The sequence below is a fragment of the Lynx canadensis genome, chromosome D4, assembly GCF_007474595.2.
Source record: "Lynx canadensis isolate LIC74 chromosome D4, mLynCan4.pri.v2, whole genome shotgun sequence".
NCBI classification, from domain to species: domain Eukaryota; kingdom Metazoa; phylum Chordata; class Mammalia; order Carnivora; family Felidae; genus Lynx; species Lynx canadensis.
The window spans coordinates 39,977,321-39,994,998 of NC_044315.2; the positions used below are offsets into that span (position 1 = coordinate 39,977,321).

At 43.1% G+C, this 17,678-nt stretch overlaps 1 protein-coding gene across 1 annotated transcript in view; it reads right to left on the reverse strand.

The window, feature by feature from the left end:
* LOC115499080 (FRAS1-related extracellular matrix protein 1-like) overlaps positions 1–17,678 on the reverse strand; it is a 42,661-nt gene that overhangs the window by 4,801 nt on the left and 20,182 nt on the right. The window contains exons 7-12 of the mRNA XM_030292809.2: positions 15,773–15,904; positions 13,183–13,527; positions 12,421–12,563; positions 4,429–4,624; positions 3,647–3,737; positions 727–893 (exon numbers count right to left, since the gene is read on the reverse strand). Of these exons, the coding sequence (XP_030148669.1) occupies positions 4,535–4,624; positions 12,421–12,563; positions 13,183–13,527; positions 15,773–15,904 (710 nt within the window). The 3' untranslated portion in view covers positions 727–893; positions 3,647–3,737; positions 4,429–4,534. The remainder of the gene's footprint in view (positions 1–726; positions 894–3,646; positions 3,738–4,428; positions 4,625–12,420; positions 12,564–13,182; positions 13,528–15,772; positions 15,905–17,678) is intronic.

Below are 17,678 nucleotides of genomic sequence, written 5' to 3' on the forward strand. Positions count from 1 at the left end.
ACACAAGTGCTTGCACGGTTACGTCAACACTGGGGTGGGGGCAGGAGAGAATGGGAGAACCCATCTTAATTCATTTGAAAATTAAAAGGCTTATTTAGATTAGCACGCATATAGTTGGCCCGCAGTGAGAGCAAATAAGCCCTTCTGGTTGCTGAGAGACCCAAAACTTAATCCCCTTCCCCTGATCAACATGTGAAACTCAGCGGAAGGAAAGGAAATGAAAAAGGATTTTGATAAAGCTTTAAAAATAATGCCAAATTCAGCAACTGGAAAAATCTCACCTTTTAGAAAGTCTCATGGGAGGTGAAAGACTCCCTTCCCCGTGCTTTTTTTTTTTTCCTACACTGTAGCTGAAAAATTTTAAGTTCTATAAAATAGGGGCGCCTGGGTGGCTCAGCGGGTGAAGCGTCCGATGCTTTGGCTCAGGTCACGATCTCGCAGTTGGTGAGTTCGGAGCCCCATGTCGGGCTCTGTGCTGACAGCTCGGAGCCCGGAGGCTGCTTGGGATTCTATGTCTCCCTCTCCTCTCTGCCTCTTCCCCGCTCGCCGCTCTCTCTCCCTCCCCCTCTCTCTCAAAAAAATAAATAAATATTTTAAAAAATTGTTTTAAAGTTCTATACAATAAACCCAAAGAAAAGTTATCATTTCCAGTAAGTCTTCAAGGCTTTCCTCTCTTTCATTAGGTCTTTCTTCCTTTTCATCTTTCATATCAAATATCGTACCTACCTCAGGAACTTGATTATCCACTGGAAGAACCGTGATGTTAAAGCAGATCCCATGCAAAGTGCCCCCGTGCTGGTTACTGACAGAAAGTGCAAACTGGACGTGTCCCGGATGGAGGCCTATGTCTTGCATGGGTGGCATGTAGGCCCTTTCATGTAGCTCACAGCATGCTACAAGGCAAATTGACATGGACATGTGGGTACCCATCGGTAAGAATCAGAGACTTTCAGAGAGCTAGGTCTTCACAAACCATCGTGTGGACGTCAACAATTGCAAATGCCAACATCATCAGTTTGAAGATTCCAAAAAGCTCTATTTCATAAATCACATTTTCTAAAACCAGGAGGGAAAGGAACAAAGAAATTAAGGAAATATATCAAGGGCTTGAAGCCATCCAACTCTATGAAAGAAAGAAAGCTCTGGGGCGCCTGGGTGGCTCAGTCGGTTGAGCGTCCGACTTCAGCTCAGGTCATGATCTCGCGTCCGTGAGTTCGAGCCCCGTGTCCGGCTCTGTGCTGACAGCCTGGAGCCTGTTTCAGATTCTGTGTCTCCCTCTCTCTCTGCTCCTCCCCCACTCACGCTCTGTCTCTCTCAGAAATAAATAAACATTAAAAATTTTAAGAAAGAAAGAAAGAAAGAAAGCTCTAATTTTAATGCAGCTCCACCATCAATTAGCTGTGTGATATTGGTCCAGTTACTTAAACTTGCAAGGCCTCTGTTTCCTTATCACCAAATCAAATAACAAATAATAGTACCTAGCACATGGGGTTTACATATTCATCTGCAACATCCAACTGCAGTGAGATAAGGCAGAATTAGCTCTAAGGACGGGGGTAGCTGCTGCCTGTCGGAAGCCAAGCTCTCCAACCAGCCTGATGGCAGGGCCCGGGCGGTGGACGGATCGGCACTGCATGGCGGCCCACCGAAAGTGAAGCTTCTCGTACTCCTGCTTTTATGTAATTTGGCCTTAGCGCTGGTCAGGGCAGCCCCCCTCCCAGTGAAAGCACCTGGGGATTTGTCGGTTGGGGAAGTGCCCACGACAGGCCCCCCGGGAAAAGAACCACTGGGGAAAGAAAGAAGATTCCGCAAGGAAATCATGCAGCCAGCCCTTGCCACCCCCTATAAAGACTCCTCTCCCTAAAGGAAGGACAGCCCCATATATTTCCCAGCCAAGGAGGGGGACAAATGGGTTCGAAATCCCCACTCTGGCAACAAAGGAATGTATATACGGATACAAGTTACTCCAACCCCTAGGCCCACTTGGCCCCCAGGAGGCATTCCAGATGATAACTGGACCTGGTGGGTTAAGGTACAGAATGGTTCATTAGTTCCTAGGTATACATTGTCTCTCTGGGAGCACATAAGGCGTGGGTTCCCAGGGCCCTCTTGGCTCCCTCCCTGCACCCCAGACCAAAGCGAATACTTTTGTTCCTTGCACCGCAAATGGTTCAAAGGAACAATTAAGAAGTCACGTCCCTGTAAACGTTCCCCTTGAGGTGTTGAGAGCTAGATGACCTTGAAAGGGCAGGAGGGAACGTTACAAGAAATAACTATGTTGTTCCTTAATGGGTGATTACACACAGGAACATCTTTAGAATCAGGTAATGCCAGAAAACATAGATGACACACGTTATAAGGAAATTGCTAACAATATAACGCCACGCTTGCCACAATAAAGCGGCCAGTCTAACACACGGCTGTGGTCTGGGTCCGTTTGTTATTTCACGACGCCGTTCATCCTTCGGGAACCCTTGGACCGGCCAGAGCTGGAGTCAGGCAGCTGCCTAAGTGTTCATCACCATTAGTGTGATTTTCAGAGGTAGAGTCCAGAGGAAGAGGGAGAAGGTTGGTGAAAGATTTTGGAAGGTAGCAGATATTATGAATCGCATGTGTTCCCCTCCCCACCACCACCAAAAAAAAAAAAAAAGATATGTTGAAGTCCTAACCTCTAGGATCTCAGAATATGACCTTATTTGGGAATGGGGTTGTTGTAGCTGTATTAAACTAAGATGAAGTGTGGTCATATGGAAGGGGCGGGCCCTTAATCAAATAGAACTTCTGTCCTCATGAGAAAGAGAGACACACAGGGAGAAGATGACCATCAGATGATAGACGCAAGAGACTGTAGTGATGATCTACAAGCCAAGGAATGCAAAAGAGTGCCAGAAAACCTCTAGAAGCGAGGAGGAGGTAAGGAAGGCTTCCCTACAGGTTCTCAAAGAAGCATGACCCTGCAGACAGCTTGATTTCAGACTTCCAGCTCCAGAACTTTGGGACAGGAAATCTCTGTTGTTTGAAGCCACCCAGTTTGTGGTACCCACGGCAGCCCTAGGAAACTAATACAGTAGGTATTGAGTGACCTGAATTTATTGGAATAGAACCATAGGCACCCAGGTCTGTAATCAGAACCCGGTGCAAAAGGCTGTGTTGAATAATAACAGGATTTGAAATCATATCAAGCTCAAGGAAGCATTTTCTTTCTTTTTTTTAATTTTTTTAATGTTATTCTGGAGAGAGAGAGACAGAGCATGAGCAGGGGAGGGGCAGAGAGAGAGAGAGAGGGAGATGCAGAATCCGAAGCAGGTTCCAGGCTCTGAGCTGTCAGCACGGAGCCCAACGCGGGGCTTGAACTCATGACCGCGAGATCACGACCTGAGACAAAGTCGGGCGCTTAACCGACTGAGCCACCAGGCGCATCAAGGAAACATTTTCAAATAGATGTCACATGCTTAATAAAAGCGTGGAAGCAGAAAGAACGTAAACATCAAACATTTGATGCTTTGACAGAAGTCAAAGGCCAACATTGTCAAGTGCAACACTAGGAGTGCCATTCCTTTTCAGAAGATACTTACAGAGGGAGGGGGAAGGGGAAAAAAAGAAGACCCTTACATCACATTATCAATATTTTAGCATAGCATCATACCTGAGTGAATGATCTCAGCCCCGGGGCTGCAGGGTTTTTGGTTAGCTTTGGAATACTATCCACCATAAATAATTTCCCAGCATCCAGATGCCTAACGAGAGACACAGGAGAACACGTCAGCTAATTTCCCAGGCAAGAAACATTAAATCAGATAGCCCACAACCAAATTTTCTAAAGCTAAAAAAGCTCATGGTAAGAAGAAATCAAATGTTCCATCTTTATATTTCTCTTTCTGTCGGGGGGTTCTAGTCTTCAGTCCAGAATCATCAGTGCCATTCTCATGACTACAGAAAGCCCGTACAGAATTTTCTACATTGACCTCATGGAAGGGAATCGTTCTTCTCATCCTAAAAAACATTTCCTTGCTATCGTGTATATGACACAAGCCTCAGGTATGTTCATGTCACTTTTCTGATTGGGATCATAGAATATGACCATTTTGTGGCCTGCAACATCTAAAACTAACGTGAAGACTCAATAAATTTTATTGAAAAGACAAAAATAATATTCCCTTTAGAAAAAAGAAGTGTTGTATGAAAAGAAGATGAAAGACCATTTTAAGTTTACCTACGCTGAAGATACTACAAATGGCAGGTCACTGACCAATTAATACCGCTTTTGAAGGGATAAGTTGACATTAAAGTAAATGTGGAATTGAATACAAGTTAAGGTCCGACCAACAAAGCAGCTGAACCGCAGTATATGCATATGGACACTTGCAACTCAATCCTTGAACACAACCCTCTACAAAGAGCCCAGGTGATGACTTCTCATAGAGATACCTGTGGCTGAAAGAGAAAGATGGGGGTGTTGTCACTGTGTAGATGAGATACCCTGTCATATTCTGTATCTATAAAATATAGATGCTTCTTAGTTATGTAGGCCACCTCAGTTTCCTTGACAACCAAATGCCGAGAAACTCCAGGAGCCTCCTTTGGAAGCTGGTCGTCCACTGGAGTAATGTGGATGGTCCACCATCTGGAAAGAATGACCTGTGCCATTAATTTGAAATACCAGGAGATACCAAAGAAAACGCCCCACCATCACCTAGTCACGATTAAGCTGCTTTTCAAAAACTGCCACTTGCAATATACTATTCCATCGAAATGATTCAGGAGCTATCAAGAACGTGAGCCCAAATGGAACATTCTTACCATGTTATGCTGTATTTTAAGAATATAATTATCACAATTCTAGTTAATGCAGTCATGAATGCTGTAGAGCAGGCACATAATACACAAAATATGTTCCTGATTTTGTTCCCCAGCTTCTCCCTTCCACCAACCCCTGTGCTTTTCTTCACCACCTCTTTCCGCTCAGTCATCACTCCTAGAAACCTTGTCATGACTTTGGTTCCTCCTTCTCCACCGACACATAAACCTCTCCAAGTCCCAGAGTCTCCACTTACAAAATTCCCTGCGCGTGACCAACCCCACCCCCATCCCATTCTTACTGGTCTAGCACCAGCTCTTTCAACTTCTTCCCTACATTATTGCAACTGTTCCTGTTAGCCCCAACTCCAATACCCAATCTAGACGTTACATACCTCTGGTGTTCTCTTTAAAAAAATGCAAGTCAAATCAGTCATGCATTGCCTCAAAAATCTAAACAACCACTCGGGAGGGATTAAATTATTCCAGCTCCTCACCACAGCACCCAAGACCTCCATGGTTTAGACACACCTGATTTTTCAACTCTGTCTTTTACCACCTTTCGACGGGAACCCAGGACTCCAGGTACACGCGGTACCGGGCTGTAGTTCTCAAGCTGGTGTCTGCGGTCTGGATCACGTTGTTCCTTCAATCTGCAGTGCTTTTCCTCCTGTTCTCTCCAGCAACCTGAGGCTTTCTCACCCTTGAGGGCTCCTCTGAAAACTCGCCCAATTTCTCAGTTGAATGAACTGTTTCTGAACTGTGCTTATCCCTCAACAAACAATATTATCTCATCACCTTGTGTTATTAGCTGGTAGTTTACATGTCAGTCTCTCGTAGACTGAAAGGTCCACAAGGGGAGAATCGTAGTATCACGAACAAACCACGTGGAATTTGTCAGTGGACAGTTGAAGTGCAAAGTATACCACTTAGTGGCTATTATTAATCTTGAACATCTCACTCAACTTTCTTGAGCGTCAAATTTACTGATCGGTTAAGGGTAGCACCAACAACCTCACAGAGTTGTTATGAGGATCAAATATCACTATGTAGACAAAATGTCTGGCACGTAGTAGGTGCTCAGTAAATACCATGTTCGCTTCTGTAGCTCTACGACTTCTGGCATGGTATTTGTAGGTAGGAGGCACTTCTTCAGCATTTGCTAACTCAGTCAACATGCCCTATTTGTGATTTAAAAACTCTTCTTAACAATTTGTTTTAACACTTAGTCATTTTTGAGAGAGAGAGACAGAGAGACAGACAGAGCGCGAGTGAGGTAAGGGCAGAGAAAGAAAGGGAGACACAGAATCAGAAGCAGGCTCCAGGCTCTGAGATGTCAGCACAGACCCGACGCGGGGCTCAAACCCACAAACTGGGAGATCATGACCTGAGCTGAAGTCAGACGCTTAACTGACTGAGCCACCCAGGCGCCCCTGTGATTTAAAAAATTCTTAAAGTCATACTCACTGGTTTGGAACAATGCAAGAGGGCAGGGAGGCTTTGCCAAACAGCTTTATCACGACATCTATTATTATGTTTTACAATAATCCATGATTGGTTGCGAGAAAGCAATTACTCTCTCTTGAAATGGAATATTTATCACCATGGTCTTTACACAGCTTGATGCAGGAGAGTGAGTATTCTTACCCCGGTTTTATTCCTTTTAATATTGTTCCTGAAGCACAGATCAGCAGTGCTAGTTTTGCCTACAATAATGGTGTCCATAATACTTAGTTTGAAAATGAAAAAAAGTCCTTTTTAAATTGGCATACAGGGGCACCTGAGTGGCTCAGTGGGTTAAGCGTCCGACTTCAGGTCAGGTCATGATCTCGTGGTTCGCAAGTTCAAGCCCCGCATCGGGCTCTGTGTTGACAGCTCAGAGCCTGGAGCCTGCCTTGGAGTCTGTGTCTCCCTCTCTTTCTGTCCCTCCCCAACTCGCACTCTGTCTCTCTCTGTCCCTCTCTCTGTCTCTCTTTCTCTCTCTCAAAAATAAACATTAAATTGGCATACAAAGCAAAAACTAAAACATGGGTAAGCTTTACTGTGACCAAGACTGGGAATGTCAGCTCAGTCACCTACAAGCTATGCTCCCTGGGCAAATAATCTAACCCCTTTGGGGCTCAGTTTTTCTGTCTAGTAGCACAGGGAGTACCTGGTAGTAGATGCTCAATTAATTAATTCCCTGTCTCCATCCTTCATTATGGTTACAAAAGCACCCGACATAGGTACTACTCCATTATGAAGCATTTCAATAATTAAAAACTAAAGCCAGTTATCAAAATAAAAGAACACAATAAAAGCCATTTCTCCAGTCTCCTGGAGTCTGTGTCACAATTTTTTTTCCCAATTACAGTTTTTCGCTAATCTACAAAGTTCAGAAATTCTCTACGGGACCTCCCAGCCATAGCGTGGATCAGTGAGGCTCCACTTAATTGAAAAACTGGATTTAATACGGAAACAATAGTTATTGTGCCTTCAAAGAGACCATTTTCCATGCTAATTTATTCTCCAATGTGTTCTTTGTGTAAAAAGAATGTACAAGTATGCTTTTTTATATGCCTGTAGTAATTCTTGGTGGGCACATTTTTCAACATGCTTTATGATCATTTAAGTTGGTGCATCTTTACATATTTATGCATGTTTAAACCATTATTGTGTGTGTGTGTCTGTGGGTAAGAAAAATCCTATTTTAACAAGCTCCATAGAGAAATAAAGAATTTTCATTGTACTGAAATTTGGTTGTAAAAATGACATTATTGAATACCCATTCCCAGACAGTGAAAAGCTAGTGCCCAATCATTAAGCTGTTGCGGCTGAATTCCCCTACATCCCTCCAGTCTACTTATGGCCACAAGCACCTGCAAACAGACTTGGAGAAAATCTGAACATAAAGTGATAACTCAGTACACAAAATGGCGAAGGGCAAAGCCTGACCTTGACCCTCAGACTCGGGTTCGCTATTTGATACTCTGATGGCTAGTATTTGACTTTCTTTCAAGCCTGGCTTCTTGATCCTTTCTCTGCCTAAGCTTGGGCTCTGCCTGATTCTTTATCTTGCATCTTCTTTTGAGATTAGCCAGCGCGACTTCTCAGATCCAGGAACCTCTACAAGAAGTCCCTTCCACTTGACTCACAGGCCTTTGTGGTACCTGCTTCCTTTCTTCTTCCTTAGTCCTCTTTCTGCTTTTCTTATCTAGCCTTATTTTCATTCTCTGTTTTCTTTCTTTCTTTCTTTCTTTCTTTCTTTCTTTCTTTCTTTCTTTTTTAGTTTTTATTTTAATCACCCCATGCTCACTACGACAAGTGCATTCCTTAATCTCCATCACCCATTTCACCAAAAGCACATTGAGTGGGTGAGGTTTTATTTGATGACGGTAATGGCAACCAAGAAAGAAAGAGGGAGGGTGTTTCTTGCTGCTGTGCAGATGTGCAGACACGTGTTGGTGTGTCAGCTGACCTCTCAGAGGAGCATTCAGTGGAGAAGGGGGAGAGGAGGAAAGGGGCACCCCTGCTATGTAACTTCTTTCCTGATGTAAGCACATTGTGTCTCATCTGAGGAGGTCCTTGCTTTCTGTCTCTATGAAAGGAAGTTTTCCAACAATGTGGCCTAAGCAATCTTGTGCCTGAGTTAATTTTTAGTCACCATGGCAACTTCTGATCACAAAAGCTCCCGTCAAGCAACCTTCTTATCTAGACTTTCTCTTTTTTTATTTTCAAATGTTTTTATTATTTATTTTTGAGACAGAGAGAGAGAATGAGTGGGGAAGGGCAGAGATTGAGGAAGACACAGAATCCGAAGCAGGCTCCAGGCTCTGAGCTGACAGCACAGAGCCCGACGTGGGGCTCAAACTCGCAAACCACAAGATCATGACCTCAGTCAAAGTCAGACACTTCACCGACTGAGCCATCCAGGTGCCCCTAGACTCTCAGTTGATGGTGGAAGGCTGCAGATATTTTTGACTATTTTACAAATTTTGTTGAGTTTTCATCTGTAAGACATGACTAGATACTTGCCCAAATTGAAGGTGCAATCATCAAGTAGACTAAATGATCGTGCAAGTTCCTTAAAAATTCAAGTTTCAATGATGCTATTGGGGGCTCACAACACAAAAACGCTTACCAGCGCACACACACACAAAATACTTGTTTTGCTGTTATGCGCACACCAATGCCTAGAAACTCTGAGGAATAAAGCTTTACATTCATTCCTCCCCCATGTCACTCCTTCCCCAGTTCCTACCAAATGTCTCAGTCTTGTTTCCTCTTACTTCCAATAAAGGTTGAAAAATCAGAGTTCATTTTGGGACAACAAAACAAAACAAAACAAAACAAACAAACAAAAAAACAGTTCTTGAGGTTCTACTTTGAGTCTGGTACCAATATCTGAAGACACAGAGATAAATAATTTGGGATTCCTCCCATCAGTGAGCTTATAGTTGATCCCATAAAACAAATAATGGCCTCACGTTATAGTTATTTGATATCAGATAACATCAAAGGACAAGTTGACTCAGCCTGGAGGAGGTGTGGAATGAGGGCATCAGAGAAGGACTGCTGGAGCAGGTGATGTTAGAGCTGAGAGTAGGTCCATCTAGAAATGGATGAAGCTAAAGCTGCCACTACTCAGAAGTGGGGAAAAACTGGGGCTAGATGAATGCTACCAAACACCCTGACACTGTATTAATGGATTTTAATTGTCCTCAATTACAGGGATGTGGCTGATGTCCTCTATTCTTTTGTTTTGATCTTTATTTTCCGTAGGCTCCATGCCCAATGTGAGTCCCAAACTCACAACTCTGAGGTCAGGAGTCACATGCTTTACCAACTGAGGTGGCCAGGTGACCCGATCGCTTCTATTCTTAAAGGACCATGTGAGGGATTCTGATAATAACCCTTTCCCCAAAAGATGAAAATTGGAACTAACACACTGGCAGTGGGTGGAGAGGTAGAGATGGATGAGAGAAATCTATCAAGTAGATTCAGTAAGACCTGCTGACTGATGGGTTCTGCAGACATGAGACGGGAAAAAAAGGGCTGGGGATGACTTCAGAGATTCTAATTAAAGTGGTTTTGTGAAAGTCTGGGAGGAAATATTCCAATGTCTTATGGATTGTGGACATGGGGACTTGAAAATGCTGATGGGGGGTGCCTGGGTGGCTCAGTCGGGTGAGCATCTGACTCTTGATTTTGCCTCAGGTCATGATCCCAGGGTCATGGGATCAAGCCCCGTGTCGGGCTCTGCATGGAGTGTGGAGGGGGCTTGTGATTCTCTCTCTTTGCCTCTCCCCTACTCATGAGTACATGCTCTCTCACTCTCTCCAATCATAAATAAATAAATAAATAAATAAATAAATAAATAAATAAATAAAATGCTGAGACACACACATGTAGTGATGTCAGGTACAGAGGTGGGCACTTAAGGTTGAGCTGGAGAATATTTAGGAGCCAAAGAATAAGTGGTACGTGAAAACACAGCAAATTTATAGAGTTGGTCTCTCTCTCTCTTTCTCAACATAGATTAGGAAGATGAAAGCAAAGAAAAACATAATTATGACCTCTTCTTTCGAAATCTATCCATCCCAGGGAATAAACTTATAACTGGATCTACAGAGTTTAGTCTGAGTTATTTGCCAAGATTCACAAATAATTCTGTTTCGGTACAGTTTTCATTTCCTTATTACAGAGCGATCTCACATCTCCATTTGATCTCTATCTAAATATATGAATATCAATAAATCTATATCTATGATGTATAAAATACGTAATAGCAGAAGTTCTGAGCTTTTGATTTCAAAAACAAACACATAATCTGCTAAAAGTGGTATGGTGTTCTACTCAGAAACAGGTCAGTTTGAATAGATACAACAGAAGATTTAAAGCAAACCCTATTAGTAATTGCCATTTCAGATTATCAAGTCAGCCAAGGTCTCAAGCAAAATAGTAAACTAGAAATGGCATATAATACATTGATGAAAAGAGGGTGTTGCTATGTTTAAGGGAATTGATTTCTTATTCAATAAGCAGATGAATTAGGAAATTTCTAAAAAAAAAAAAACAGAAAGAAAGAAAGAAAGAAAGAAAGAAAGAAAGAAAGAAAGAAAGAAAAGAAAATTTCTCATTCATTTTCCATTCCCTCTTAACGGGGGTCACCTACTTCCTTCAGTTTCTGGGCTCTCTGACATCATTCTTCTTGATTATCCATTTTTGTTACAAACAGATGAATAGCTCAATCACCTATGCAGTGTGCTAGTGTAAGTGACTGTGGCATTACAAGAACACATTATATAACCAATAGGGACACACGCTTTAAGAAATCATTCTAAAAATTTTCTTTATTTTTTTTAATTTTTTTTTAACGTCTATCTATTTTTGAGACAGAGAGAGACAGAGCATGAACGGGGGAGGGTCAGAGAGAGGGAGACACAGAATCTGAAACAGGCTCCAGGCTCTGAGCTGTCAGGCCAGAGCCCGACGCGGGGCTCGAACTCACGGACCGCGAGATCATGACCTGAGCCGAAGTCGGCCGCCCAACCGACTGAACCACCCAGGCGCCCCTTCTTTATTTACTTTTGACAGAGTGCAAGCATGAGCTGGGGAGGTACAGAGAGAGACAGGGAGACACAGAATCCAAAGCAGGCTCCAGGCTCCAGGCTCCAAGCACAGAGCCTGATGCGGGGCTCGAACTCACGAACCGTGAGATCATGAACTGGGCAGAAGTCGGATGCCTAACCGACTGAGCCACCCAGGTGCCCCTTTAAGAAATCATTCTAGAGCTGGTTCCAGATTTGCTAGGTCTCTACACATGCTACCTTCCAAGATAATAAGGAGAAAATACTCATCAAAAAGAACCATGTATAGTAAGTGATCTCTTATTTTCAGCTGTCTTTTTCTACCCCTACCATCAACCATCCTCTCCTTGCATGGAGTCTACCCTATAAACTATACTTTATAGTTGTTCAGATCCTACACTAACTCCATTTTCTGTAATTTCTTTATGAGAACGCCTCCTTAAACCTATTTCTTCATCCTATATCCTTAAATGATACACTCGAGTGGTAGTAAAACTCTTAGTTCTTCAAAACCAATAATAAATAATAGCTAATTTATCTACTGAGTACTTACCGTGTGCCAGAAAGTTCTCAGTAGTTTGTTTATGTAGTTATGTAATTATCTCACTTACCCTCACAATTTCTCTATAAGGAAGTTGTATTATTATCTATTTTACAGATAAGGAAACTGAGGCACAGGTCAATCAGTTAGGGTCAAGGACAGGAGAGAAACATAAAGCAATGTAGCTTCAGAGACCATACCTCAACTGCCATACATAAAAGTCAGTGTTCTCTTGAGTGTTATGAAGTCAGCAATTTGGGGAGGCGTTTTATATAAAAGGACCCATGGTTAAATGACCTTGGAAATGCTACATACACAGAAATTTATAAAACTTATCAGCAAAGTAAATGGCAGAGAAGGCATGTTGCAAACAAGTTGACTTAATTTTGCTAAATCCTTTGCTTCTCAAACTTTCGATCTTAAAACCTGTTTTCATGTATTTTCTTACAACACCACCCAGAACCAGTATCTGTGGACAAGACTTGGCAAAAGTATTCAGAGATGGTCTCTTACCTGTGGCACTGAGAGATTTGGAGGTTCATGGCTATCCCACAGGACAAATTCAAAAGAGTCTTCAAAGATCTCTCCACCAAAGTGACGATAGTGAATGATGCCATTAAACAGATCCCTCTGAAGGAAGCCAGGGACAGGATAGCCTGTTGGGTCCACAGAATACCACATACTTTTGTAACAATCTTCCAAGTGTTGGGGTATAAAGATATTGGACTTATCTCCAAAGTATTCTCTGCCTAGTATATTGTATGCAGCCAAGGAGTCTTCATTAGATACTTTCATCAAAGCTTATAAATAATAAGCAGAAAATTTTAAGTTGCTACACCTGTCTTACCATATGTAGAAAAATGAGCACTACAAAAATATCTTTAAGACACATAGTCTTAACTAAACTGCTTGTTCCCTCTTTTGTTACTCCTGACTACTTTAAGAAATAGTTATGAAATTATTTTCATAAAGCATAAACAAACGTCATTCATGAAATTACTTTATAAACAATTTAGCATTAGGCCAAATATTCCTCTTCAAACTTACCTGTTCTTTCATCCTGCTTGGCCGACATAATTTTTCATAATGTAATGGTTACCTTGACACAGAGCTCTGGAATTTTTTACTTGCACGATCTTGGATAGATTAGTTTAACTCTTCTAAGTGTCAGGCTTCCCATCCACAAAATGGGAATAATAGTATCTCACCTCATAAACTTGATGTCCACCCTTGCACAAATTCTGACATCAGCGATCATAACTATTCAGAACTTACCTATCAGCCCCGGCCCTGGTTTTTTCATGATCTCTCCGGCCTGAGGGGGTTTTGTGATATTAAAGAAGATGTAGTCATCACTGGAGTCCATATCTGATGCTCTCAGCATGGAACCCTGGATCAGTATGGTCTGTCCCTCCTCCAGTTCAATTACTACATTGTTTATGAGGAACGGGGGACTGTCATCTTTGGGCAAAATGTTGATGGGAAACTTATGGCGGATGCTGTGATGGCCATCGAATATCCTGAAGACCACAAAGTCTTTGGTGGAGTCACTGTCGTCATGATGATAGCGAACAACTCCAGCCTGAAGGTCAGCCACAGTGAAGAGAAATCCTTTCCCCCCTGATGGAGAGAACAGAGATGGGGCTGACTGAACGAGGGGTGCAGAGGGAGCAGCTGCAGCAAAAGCAGCCGTAGAAGAAAGGGCATGAAGGAAATGGGCCAGCTGATACCTGCCTCACCTAGACAAACAATCTTGTTTAGTGGGCTCTGGGCCACCACAGAACTGGTTTTGAATAGGGGCTGTAACACTTACTGGCTGTGTGGACTTGGGCAAGGCACTTAATTCATTTGAGACTCATCTATAAAACAGGGATAATAAGACCCACCTCATATTCCCTAGGAAGGCTGAGAGAACGTAAAGAACAGTAAGCTGACAAAGAGTGTTAATTACCATTCAACATGGCAGCACTTCCCTGAGGAGCAGGCTTGAGCCAGGAGCATCAGTACCACTTGTGAAGTCATTGGAAATGCAAGTTCTCTGGCCCTCCCCCCAGACCCACTGAGTAGAAGTCCTGGAGGTGAGACCCAGCAATCTGTGTTTTATCAAACCTCCAGGAGAGTCTAACACACGCTAAAGTTCGAGAATCACTGGCTTATTGCCCAAGAGCTACAGCTCTGCTACCAAATGGCCTAGGTTCAAATCCCAGTTCGGCCACTTTCTAGGTACATACACAAGTCAACTTCTCTAAATCCCAGGTTCCCCATTTGTAAAGTGGGAATAATAATAGTACTACATTTCATAAGGCTGATATAATGTAGAAAGCTTTGTACAGTATCTGGTACAAACCATAAATGCTACGATTTTCTACCTCCTCCGCACTAGAACGTCATTATGGGCTATCACTCTTCTCTTGATTTCCACATTGCTTCACTCTGTATAAGCGATTACGATTCTTGATGGCCGATTTCCCTGTACTCTCCCCACACTATGGCTCTATCAAAGCCCACTGGAGTAAGTGATTAAACATTTGTACAATGGACATCACAGTTTACTCGCCCAATAGCCACTTTCGGCTTCTTCGCCAGTACCAGAATCCTAGTGTTATTTGGAATGGTAATATGACCATTTGAAAATACTCAGTTTCCCAGACCCCACTGCATCCAGGGGGTAGTATGTGACTTGTGGATTTAAGTGGAACCCACTGTATCAGGTTCCTGGCGAAAGTTGTTAAAGAAAACAAATGAAGCGACGTAACTTTTGTCGTCACCCCTTCTCTTTCTTCCTTCCCGGGATGCAGACCGGAAGTCTGAAGGTGTAGGTGCTATCGTGAGACCACTGTCAGGACAGAATGAGCTGCTGGCATCATGGATCTGGAATGCCTACCTCTGGGCAACTTATCACGTGAGGAAAATTACTCTTGAGTTTCTAAGTCACTGTAGTTGGGTTTTCCTTACATGCAGCTGAACATCCCCCTAAGCTGATCTCCTACTCTCCTAGGATGACTTCACTTTTCAGTTCAGAATTCCTAATCACAAATGATAATAAAAAAAGAGCTCTCTTTCTGCTTTATAGTTAGGAACACCAAGAGGATAATTGAATTAAATCCTCTGAGCTCATTATACGGAATGGACTATGTTATGTGATAGCAGGATTATTTTTATTAGGGATATTACCTTGTTAACTACTCCTCTTACAGTTATACTATAATTAACATAATAACATAATTATACTAATAACATAATGATTACCAAGTATTTAAAAAACTAAGTTTTTCTGTTCTTTAATACATTCCTCTGAATCAGAGAAACAAGAGGGAGATATTTTGTCTTCCCACTGGGATAAGCTCATCAGTTAAAGAGTATGTTTAGAAGGAGTCCTACATGGCATGTGAGATTTAAATAATGAGCCAAGCACAAGATGCTGCTTGTGAATTGTCATCCACTGATGGGAGCACCCTAACACAAAAACGAATGGTTTCAAGAACTCCACACTTTCCGGATATGACAATTCGCTTAGAAATGAGGCCCAGGAGGGGCACCTGGGTGGCTCAGTCAGTTAAGTGTCCGGTATTGGTCCCAATTCATGATCTCATAGTTCATGGGTTCGAGCCCCACGTCGGGCTCTGGGCTGACGGCTCAGAGCCCGGAGCCTGCTTCGGATTCTGTGTCTCCCTCTCTCTCTGCCCCTCCCTCGCTCATGCTCTGTCTCTCTCCCTGCCTCAAAAATGAAGTAAATAAGTATTTTTTTAAAAATTTTAAAAAAGAAATGGGGCCCAAGAGATGCTATGTGTATCCTGTTAAACATGATCTGCTTTTGGAGAAAAGACTCTTGGGTTCTCTTCTAGGTCAGAGGTTGATCTTTCACCTCTTACTGTAAGCTGTCCATGCTGCAGGCCACCCACGGTGACCAGCTGGACAGCACGGATGTCATCATTGTCAACAATCTGAAACTGTTCCCAAGTGATGGCCCGAGACTGCCCCTCCAGAAGATTCAGACCTACAAGAGAAAACAGAAAAGTGTCCTGGAAAGTTCTATGACGTGCCAACCTGCCCACTTGAAGACAAGATTAATGAATTTTCACTCACAAAACTAGCTGAAAATTATATCTTTGAAAGCTTTTTAAGAAACTGGAGTTTAGCTTTTATTTTTAGTAACATTTCCGCATCTAATACTATTAACCCCAGTCTGATAACTGGTTCCTTGTGATATATATCAGTTGGAGGCACGGTGGTGCCAGGAAAGAAACCCGTAAGAAAAGAATAGGTGTTATGCTCACAGGGGTCTCTCGTTCAAAAATGTCCACAAGGCATTTTTCAAAGGTGACATCCAGATATCTGAAGTGGGCAAGGGAATCAGAAGAGCTTTTCCATATAAGCTATGAGTGCAACAGCAGCCCACAGGACAGAGAATGTAACATGGCTACGTGCGCAAATACAGAGCTACGGTGTTAGGGGAGTGGTTAATGGTCTTGAACATGAAATGTCTGACACTTCGAAATGAGGGCTGAATTTTATTCCAGGCTCGAGGAAAGAAGGAACTTCTGTAACTAAAGGAACTGAAATAAAACCTTCTCCTTGGACCCAGTATGCTGGAGGAAATCTGGGGAGAGGGGGTTAAGTGCTGCTTAGAGCAGCGAGATACAGATTCAGGGTGGAACACTCCAGTTAGAAACAGGGAGCTGAGCATCATCAAGCGTTCCCATTACTCAGTGGATCCAAGAGCTGACAGATTGCCAAGAATCTTGAAAGGGAACAAAGCTTTTTAGGTTTTTAAGTTGATAAAACTTAAAGGCGATGTCCTGGCAGACCCACTTACATTTCCCCTTAAACCTGCCCAGCTTCCCCTGCCTCCCTGGCTATGACCGTGTGCCTGCCTTCTCGCCGCAGCAGCCCATAAGGGTCCCCGCAATTGTAAAGTCCCGGCTGCCACCACTGTCTCATCTTCTGATAAGGCTGGTTACGTCAATCGTCCTCTTGGGCAAGGGCCAGGTTTTGGCATGACCTCCCTTGTGACCGTGGCCGGGTCCTATACCATGGGACCCCGGAAGTTTGTAGCAGCTACAAAGAAGGACCAGGCAGCACATCGTGGACATGTGGGGAGTTGACATCCAGTGAGGCAAACTGACCACAGTGAGACAGGAGATGGGGAGGAGCTGAGAGAGAGACTACTCACCCTTTCTCCAGCCTACCTCTGGCCCTTCCCATACACGGTGCTTCCATTTCCTCCTGGAAACACCAGCCTGACTGAACAAACAACTTCATTTTCTGATAAACTCAGTCACCCTCCCTTTTTATTTGTTCCCCCACAACTTCCTTTCCCTGTTATTCCTGTTTTCAGTATAGGGTTAGTGCCTATGACCTGCCTCAGGGGCTGTTTGCTAGGGAACCTGGAATAGGACATACACTATGATGAAAGGATGGATGGATGGAAGGATGGAAGGAAGGAAGGAAGGAAGGAAGGAAAGAAAGAAGGGAGGGAGGGAGGAAGATGAGAGAAAGAAAGAAAGAAAGAGAGGGGGAGGGTAGAAAGGGAGGAGGGGGCAGAGGGGGAAGAAAGAAGGGAGGGAAGGAGGGAGGGAGGACAAGCACATATAATCTCTGCGACTCATAAAAGGGTTTTGAAGCCCAGAGTGTGTGCTACACATAGGACAAGGCATCACGGGACACAGAGCAAGCAAGAAGAGAAGTGTATTATAACAAGATATTAACAGTGATCTGTCTTTGCGGTGGAGTAATGAATGATTTCATTCATTCATTACTATTTCATTCAT